This window comes from Apostichopus japonicus, chromosome 16 (assembly GCF_037975245.1).
Source record: "Apostichopus japonicus isolate 1M-3 chromosome 16, ASM3797524v1, whole genome shotgun sequence".
Lineage (NCBI taxonomy): Eukaryota > Metazoa > Echinodermata > Holothuroidea > Aspidochirotida > Stichopodidae > Apostichopus > Apostichopus japonicus.
In genome coordinates, this window is record NC_092576.1 from 1,756,647 (window position 1) to 1,766,087 (window position 9,441).

Here is a 9,441-nt window from a genome sequence, read left to right on the forward strand (position 1 = left end):
GGTTCAGTTGGGGATTTTACATTCAATTGGGGACGATTATGATCACTCACCTCTTTGTCCTCCCTTTTTTAATTTCGCAAAAAGTATTTATTAGCACAACCTTGCGATTATAGCTACTTATATAGACATCGTTCATAGTCTAAATATGCCTCCACATGCACCGTGTTTTATTCTTTCTGGGGCAGTACTTATTACCCCACTACATTGGAATTAGCTTCAATGGCCCAGGGCATAGACCCTACTTTATAAAATCATTAGTTCGTCTCTGGACTTCCCATAACGACTTAGGCATCTATCTGCGTTTATCGAGCTACTCATACACTCAAAAAAATGAAGTGTTGAAAAGTAATCGATAAGTGTTATATCAAACACTTCAGCCTAGCTCGTACAGGGACAACACCCTCCTTGCTAATTTTACACTTTCCGAGTGTTGAAAATCTAACACCTCGCTGGTGTTGAATTTATCAACACTTGCAGGTGTCATTGTCACACCCAGTCCCCTAAATTTATCTCTTCAAAGGTGTTTATTACTCAGTTGATGGGAGAGCTGTAGTAACACCACATGTCTGGCTATTCTTACACTTTTTGCATGTTGAATATAGCCAACACCTTACTGATGTTCAATTGACAATTGCAGGTGAAATTGCAAACCCCAAATCCCATAAATATAACACTTACACTCAAAAAACGTGATACACAGGTTAAGTAAAATTATACTTAATTTTCATGTGAAATAAGAACACTTAAACATTTAAGTAAAAGTTACTTAACTGCTGGTTTGTACAGTTTTACATGTTTATTATGTAACGCAAATACAACACTGTTATGTAAAATTTTGCCAGAGAAGTTTACATAGCACCCATTTAGTAAATATTTTATACAGGTTTTAGGTTAATTATTACCTAGTAATTAGGTAAACAATATATGGATGCATGTTTGAATCGCTCACAGCAGAGAGGTACATTTAAGAGAGAGCAAAAAGCAATGACAATACAAACAATTCAGAATGTGCGACTTTCAGCAATTAAGAACCCTACTACCTTCCTATTCCAGAGGTCCATATATTATATCCCATTAAATGTAAAATAAACAATTTAGGCTATAAAAGTACTGTCTTGTGGAATGAAGTCAACTTAAAAGTGCCAACATTTTCAATTGCTACAGTTCAGTTACTTGGTCTTTATTGTTTGCGCATGCCTTTTGGTATTCCAGATTAAACACAAAGAAACAATTCTTCCCAAAGTCAATTTCAAATACGCAACAACTTTAGAGAAATTCTGATCCATGGGATGAAAAAACATGGAGTGCTGTGTATGATGACTGCTACACTACAGTGACTATGTATTTGTTGTTGGCAAATGCCTTTTGGTATTCCAGATTAAACACAAGAAACAACTCTTCCCAAAGTCAATTTCAAATAGGCAACAACTTTAGAAATATGCTGATCCGTGGGATGAGAAAACGTAGAGTGCTGTCTCTGATGACTGCTACACTGCAGTTACTTTGTCTTTGTTGTTGGCTCGTGCCCTTGGTATTCCAAATTAAACACAAAGAAACAACTCTTCCCAAAGACAATTCCAAATAAGCAACAACTTTACATACATTCTGATCCGTGAGATGAGGAAACGTGGAGTGCTGTCTATGACAACTGCTAAACTGCAGTTTCTTTGTCGTTTTTGTTGGCACGGTAAGCATAAAAATCTCGAATCTGGTTGCACTTCACACCACCAGGCAACTGGTTGACAACTTTTTGGAAAAATTCCCAGGCACCGAAACTTGCAATTTGGTATAATTCAGATTTAACGCGTAGAATCATTTGAAGCAACATCAATGGCTTCATAAATGTCCTCTCGGGTAGCGCATATCTCTCGATGATCACAAATGACTGCTGAGGATGTATTTTGCTTCCTCCAAGAAGTAACACATATTGCTGAGGTCTTTCTGAAATCTTTTGCAAATAGAATTCCAAGTTGATGCTACCTAAGTAACAAAGAAAAGAAAAGAAAATTCCCATCAAAATGAAGTTGTGTTAAAACATTCTTGGAGCATAAGCAGTTATTTACATGTACCCCTCAAAAAACATTGACATTCCTAAAGAAAATGCACACAATTTAATCAGTTGTGGTTGCCTAGAAAGCCAGATGGCCTATAGTGATTCCTTGTCAAAACAGGAACTTGCATTAAACTTTCATCAGACAATGTAGGCAACTTTTACAACCAATGCATCATGTTAAAACAATGCTCACTCCCATTGTATGCAATTGTGTAGATGGCTATGAACTATAACAGCTAGATCACTTCCATAATATCGCTAAATTATAGTTGGGCCTAGGTCTAAAAGTATCACCGATCCACATCAACTTCGGCCTACTTGCTACAACTTACCAGCTAAAATGGCAATAAGTGATAATTATATATTGCATTACATGAATATATGTTTATCCCTTAGTAAGCATAGTACCAGCGTAACTATAGGCCCATGCCCGATGCTATTAAAAACAAAGTGGCTATTCTTACGACTGTTCGTAAGAATAATTTCCGATTACGCATGCGCAGTTGCTATTTTTATGACAGGAGTACTATTTTTTACGACCAGGAGTAACAATAATTTCCGGTTAGGGTTAGGATTGGGGTTTAGGGTTAAAGTTAGGGTTACCCCTACTACATGCGCAGTAGCTTTATTTACTTTACTGCGCTTGAATTCGCCTTTGTTGTAAGAATAGTTTATAAATGATTGTTACGACTAGTCGTAAGAATAGCCACGGCCTATTAAAAATGCATTGCCTTGAAATAGCCTCAGTATATCCTACTAGTATGCTACTACTACTACTTAAAAAAGTGACTCGCAGGGTATACGAAGTTACGGTTAACGCCCAAAAGGAATAGAATGCACTAGGTTACATAAAAGGCCTAGACCAAAGACCTCCATCAGTCCGTAGGCAATTCCGTTTAATTTTACTTGTATGTAGGTAACACAGATTCGTTGACAATTATGAGTTGACTATGACAAACAGAACCTAGCCTATTATATTAACTTATCGTATGACTTTAACGTTAGGTCTACGTAACGCAAGCGATTCAAATGCATTCGTCTACCCAACTTAGTCGTGGGTCTCTAAGCATATCTCGTTCTTTTCACGTTCACTTACATAATATCAAAACATACCTCCGAATTTTTCAATCAATTCTTCTCCTATAACGTCATTTTCCATGCCATTGTAGCTCGTTATCGCACACTGAATATGTAACGTTATGTGGCTTGCACTTATGTATATGGCCGTGGTTACTATAGTACATTATTAACGATAAATGTTGTCAGTGGTTTAAACACTTAACTTGCACTAAGAATCCAGCTGATGGGAGGTTCGACCAATCGGAATGCTCGAACTGAAAGTACACTTTCTGCAGGTGTAAAAAATACATGCTACATTATTTATGTAACCCTACTCAGGGTCAGAGTAACCCTTCAGGTGTAGGGTGAACGGTTACACCTGGAAAGTGTTCAAATTCAACACTCCATTTTTTTGCGTGTATAAACCTACATTATAGCCTAAGTATTCCTCACAATGCACCATTTGAAGTTCAAATATATATTGTTATTATGGGGAAGACTCCAGACGGACCGACGTAGAAATCAGCTTCAATGACCCCACGGCAGCAGCCATCCTTCATACAATATTTCTTTTTCATCTGACACACATATAAAGCTTCAGGCCCTAACCAAAATCAGTTTAGGAAATTTTAAGTTTATTACTATTAAACAGCACCATCTTGCGTTTAAGGCGATATATATATATTTATATTTATATATATATATATATATATATATATATATATATATATATATATATATATATATATATATACCTAACTTATAGTCTAAATATGCCTTCGAAAGTCCAATTTGACGTCTAAGTATTTAATTGTCTAGTGCAGGACCCGAGACTCCAGTCGGTTTCAATGACCTCCGAGCAGCACCCCTTTCTGGTCCTTCCATAATGGTTCACGCCCAGGTTCGGTTCTACGGGGGGGGGGGGCTAGGGGGCTATAGCCCTCCCACAATTAATTCTACCCCCCCCCCAAAAAAAAAAGAAATCCGCACAATGTATATAATTTAGTAGCTATAAAAACTCTCCATGGCAATATATCGGGTTCAACGGGTTGTTTCCCCGCATTACAAAATATAATACTAGACTAGAGTGAGAGTCATGTATTAACCGGAGTACACCCGCCGCTTTCACAAGTTGTCATTTTTCCTGCTCTGATGTTCCAATCGAACATCTGATAACAGATGTGAAGCAGCTGAAGCGCGTGGTCTGTTCATCTAGCCTAGATCGTTTCAAGCTATTGTCACTTTGAATCTCCTATACGACTTGCTGGGGAAATCTAATTCTATGTCACTGACACTCCAAGATAAGACTTTGACCATGGCAAATGCCTCCAAGTTGACAGAAGCTACAATTTCAGCCATAGAGATGATGAGATCAGATGAGGCCTTTGAAGAAATCCTTGGACTTTCTAAAGTTATGGCTGAAGTTGCTGGTACTGAGATCCGAGATGAGCCCACTAGAGGAAGAGTAAAGACACGCCCTCGCCATCTAGAGGATTTTTTCATCACGGAATCGGTGGTGGTGACACAAGCATCTAGAGATGAACGAAGTTTCACAATGTACCGCAAAAATGCAACTTGAAACGCCCGGGAAGTGTCTTTTCCGACGATCTAGGAGTATTTATTGGCCCAAAAAATCCGTGGTACGCTCCCCGCCAACTGATGGTGGCGCTCCACTTAGATAGTATCAAGTAGTTTGTTCACCTACATGACCTACTGATCCCCTCCCCTTGTGAACATTTTTGCGGTAGCCCTTGCTTGGACCTGATAGGAGCCGGGGGCCCCCAGGCTCATCTTTACGCCACTGGTTTGTTGCACATGGCATGATCATCTCTTAACATCTTCAACGGCATATTAGCCCCCCCCCCCAAAAAAAAATGGCCCCAGAACCAGGCCTGTTCACGCCCCTACCTAAATCAGGCGGTGAAAATGTTGACCCCCCTCCCCTTACTTCCAAATCCTAACCACGCTACTGATATTTTTATGCCCAGACAGTTTCATTTAATCCTCTCCGCATTCTTATCATACAATTCCTCTTCTTTGCTAACAAACTGAAACAATACGGAAATTCCGAGAACACGGAATCGCTCTATATATGTATTGTTCGTTAGTGGAAACCAATTACCAATTAAACTCTCAAAGGAAATGGTTCTACTGGGTTACCATGGTGTACCCTTGCTTTTTGCCCCCTATATCCGTTGTCAGGTAATATAAGTAATGTTACAGTACCTACGGTCTGTTCCGAGGAAGGACAATGCACGTTTAAGACGATATGTAACACTTTGTCGCGTTGCATGACAAAACCATTAACACAAATGGCCCCTTCGAATTGTGCAAAATCTATTGAGCCGTGACCTGCGCTGAGATAGTCGGTTCACGTTTCAAGTTGATTAGATAGATTGGCTTACAGCTGGCTGGTGGAAATAGGTCGATCATCATAGCATCGATTGCTTCCGCTATAGTAATTGTAATAGCATAGACGGTCAGGTAGTCAGTTTTGAAGTCTGTATTAGAGCCTCTTTTTTATATTCTCTCTACTCATATAATCCTTGCTGATTTGAAGTTTCCTTTTAATTCAACTTTGCTATAATCTCAGTAAAGTTCTAAATCTGTTGAACTTTGAATAGTAATTCTTCCTTTACCTGTTAAACATGTATATTTTATCGCGGTTGGTGTTAGTATTTTAGAAATTCATAAAACAAAAAAAACTTTCACTTGTCCTGAGCTGCCTAAAGTGGCACACGTCTGGTTGAACTGACCTCTACCGCGACAGCATCACCAAAAAAATGTTCTGCCTGTAAAACGGCAATAACGATCTCTTGGATTTTGTTCCGCTTCCTCTGTCATCTTTAATATTTTGCAAGTTGTGAGCGTGACATGTGAAAATATGAACTGGCTTAAATAGGAAATTGACCTAAAGCTGAATCACGGAATATAACGATCTTTCATAAAAGTTCAAGATCGATTCTAAGAGGGAAGTTGACGTTACAGAAACTGATCAATTTCAGTTTAGTTTTATGAGCAAAACGAACGGCTGTAAAGAATATGTCACAATCAATTTTACGAGAGAACATGACGTTAAATATTTGCAAGTGTTACAAACGAGCGAACGTTTCGAAATTATTTTAAATATCACGACAAAAAACGGATTTAAAATTCATCAGATTTCTACGTGGATCTTTAAAATGTTATGGCCTCACTAAGGACACTTTGTTTGAGCAATATAAGTAGTTTGATTATCAATAAGCTTTATAAGTGATTGACGATACACGGAACGTCGGGAAGAATATGAATAATGTGGAAAATAAAAAGTTTTTACAACAGCAATCTGAAACCAAGAGCTGGTAAGCCACACTGAAGTATCCGTGTCAATTATATTAATGTGGTGTGAAAATGGCAAGTGGACACAACCAGATATATCGCCTTGTGCCTGTTCTTTTGACTCTTACGTTGATTGTCTGCATGATGTTATTATCGTCGCAAAATTATTCAAGAATTATTGTAATGGGTGTCGGGACCCACAAGAAATCAATATGGGGGTAAGTATAGTTCGTCGCCCCCCCCCCCCCCCCTCCACCCAAACACTATTTGAGATAACCAAATGGATTGTCCTCAACATAGTTAGGTAATATGCTATTGCTAACCAGCTCAATGCTCTTGCTTAAGTCTTATAATGTTGATATTTTAAAACTCCCTTTAAAGTAAATCAATAAAAGTAATCAGTTTCTCGTCAACTTAATACAAAGTGTTTACTCTGGTTATGTTTAAACCATCCACCCTCGTCCAGCGATTTCGTTTCTTGTGGACTAAGTTGACAAGATAGGACTACGTTTTTCCATGGAGGGTAAAAACAGTCTGTTTTTACCTCCATGGTTTTTCGGGCATATCAGGCTATCCTTCAACATAAAGAGTATATATTCAGCTTTGTTGTTATAAGCTTAATGGAGACTGTTTCAAAATAACATTCCATTCCAATCACAATGGCAACCTTAAAATTCAGGCAACCACCTTAGTATGTTGATATTTATCTTTGTCTGTAAAAAAACCTTTGAAAGTGGAAGCAATATATCGATTGGATTCCTTTGGCCCACCATGGATCCCATGAATTGTCGGTTGGATTGCTTACCGACACAGTATGATATCATGGATATTAATAAGAGGCATCTTTAGTTAACATTTGCAGTATTGTATTATTAAAACACACCCTCCCTTCCATTGCTCTAAATTACGTTGAATAATTACTGTATGGTGAAAGTGGAAAATAATATAAATATTACTTTTCTTCGATTCAGGATTGGTTTCGCCAATTACCAAGGTGGTCATTTTCTGTCTCCGAAAGTTCCTCCATTGTCCCCCATTCAACTTTACGGCCACTCGGGGTCACCGCTTCCAAACTATTTCATTGTCGGTCAAGCACATGGTCTAAAGCCCATGGATTATACAAATAGTGTTACAGTATTTCTGCATCATAACAAAGCTGCTGGCAGCACGGTAAAGACTTGTCTTGTTCAGATGCAGAAAAGAAGGTCCATAAACGGATCCGAGCCTATTGTTGCAACTTCTAAAGAAAGAATCAAGATCCACTTGCAGGCAACTACCGGCGTGCTCTTACAAAACTACCGGCAAACTCAATATTTCATGGGTGGTTATGCCTTTGGGATGTGTGATTATTTTAGTCACACAAGAAATTGTTCATATTTTACTTTCATGAGAGACCCTTTCGATCGAGTCATATCTTCATATTTCTATTGTCACAAAGTTCCATCGGACCAACTTTGTGGCCCCGTCGCAGTCGGTAATTTTACACCAGAAGAATGGGCTGTTTATCAGGGTAGTTACTTCTTTTATCAACTTCTCATCAATCCCTTATTTTGTAAAGGATCATCACATTTACAAGCTACACAACTAAGTAGCGTCGATAACATTATTCTACACAAAATGCAAACTTATATGGCACATTTGACTACTGTAAACCAGTGTTGGTTTCGACAAAGACAATATTTTCAACAAGTCTTAAGTTTCGATGACCTTCACAGTTTGTTCAATTACACTCTCGGCAATCTAGAAAATTGGTTTGCCTTTGTTGGTCTGACTGAAGATTTTAATTTTTCGTTGGAGATGTTAGCTCACGTTTACGAAATACCGTTTGATCAATTCTGCAAAATGAGAATAAACAGAGGGAATTACGGACAAATTGTCAACGGCCAGAGCAATACGTCACCTAGCAACCTGACTAAATCGGAAATCAGGGAGATACTGATAAGAGATCCGGAAGTTGTGAAAGCTTTAAACTTCGACATTTTATTGTATAACAAAGGAAGGGACATTTTCGAAAAAGAAAAGAATACATTTTTACGAGACAGACCGCAAAGGTATAGTCCGAGGTTAAAATGATAGATGGAATTCCTCAGTTATAATTAGAATACAAAACTTGGAGGATCAAGAATGTCTCGGAAGAGACAAGTATCGACAAGTATCGACAAGTATCGACAAGTATCGACAAGTATCGACAAGTATCGACAAGTATCGACAAGTATCGACAAGTATCGACAAGTATTGACAAGTATAGCAGCATGCTGTGGACAAGTATCGATTCGCTAAATACGGAAATTACTGGTACTACCGAAATAACGATGCATAAAAACACCAGTTTTGTTATAAAACAACCACAAAGGACGTTCCACCGCGAAACGTGGTAAATCTTTGCTAGGTGTCTTATCTTAAATCCTCCAGCCTGTGTTTTAGACCTATACCGGGTATGTTGTGCCTATTCTGAATATAAACCAGTTTGTAAATGCTACAGACCCTCCAATTCTTATCATAGGTGACAAAGAAATATATCCACAGATTTTTATATCTATTATGAAAAATTAAAGAGTCTGAATAAAATGACGGTGATATAACTTACTTTGTTCGATGCTGTATCATCTTTTAAGCATCCTGCTAATTACAACTATTATACTTAATGATACTTAAAGTTACTTAAAGTTCAGCTTAAAGTTCAACTCAAAGTTAAGCTTAACGTTACTTAAAGTTAAACTTAAAGTTCAACTCAAAGTTAAGCTTAACGTTACTTAAAGTTAAACTTAAAGTTACATAAAGTTAAACTTAAACTTAAAGTTACTTAAAGTTAAACTTAAATTTACTTAAGTGAAACTTACTTAAACTTTCGTAGGCCGGTAATCTCACATTCTACGAACTTTCAAAACACTGTTAGAACTGGATGGTCGTTGCCGGAAGTAATTCCATTCTATTGTTTAAATAAAAACGGTCATTTTATTTCAGCCTCATTTGACCTGCAAGTATAGCATATTGGATTACTTCGCATTACC

At 37.8% G+C, this 9,441-nt stretch overlaps 1 protein-coding gene across 1 annotated transcript; it reads left to right on the forward strand.

The window, feature by feature from the left end:
* The first annotated feature begins 5,059 nt into the window (after nucleotides 1-5,059).
* Nucleotides 5,060-9,016, forward strand: LOC139982707 (uncharacterized). Its single transcript, XM_071995774.1, has 2 exons — nucleotides 5,060-6,648; nucleotides 7,402-9,016. Exons 1-2 carry the CDS (start codon nucleotides 6,503-6,505, stop codon nucleotides 8,501-8,503), a joined length of 1,248 nt encoding a protein of 415 aa, XP_071851875.1. The 5' UTR covers nucleotides 5,060-6,502; the 3' UTR covers nucleotides 8,504-9,016.
* Nucleotides 9,017-9,441: the final 425 nt, after the last annotated feature.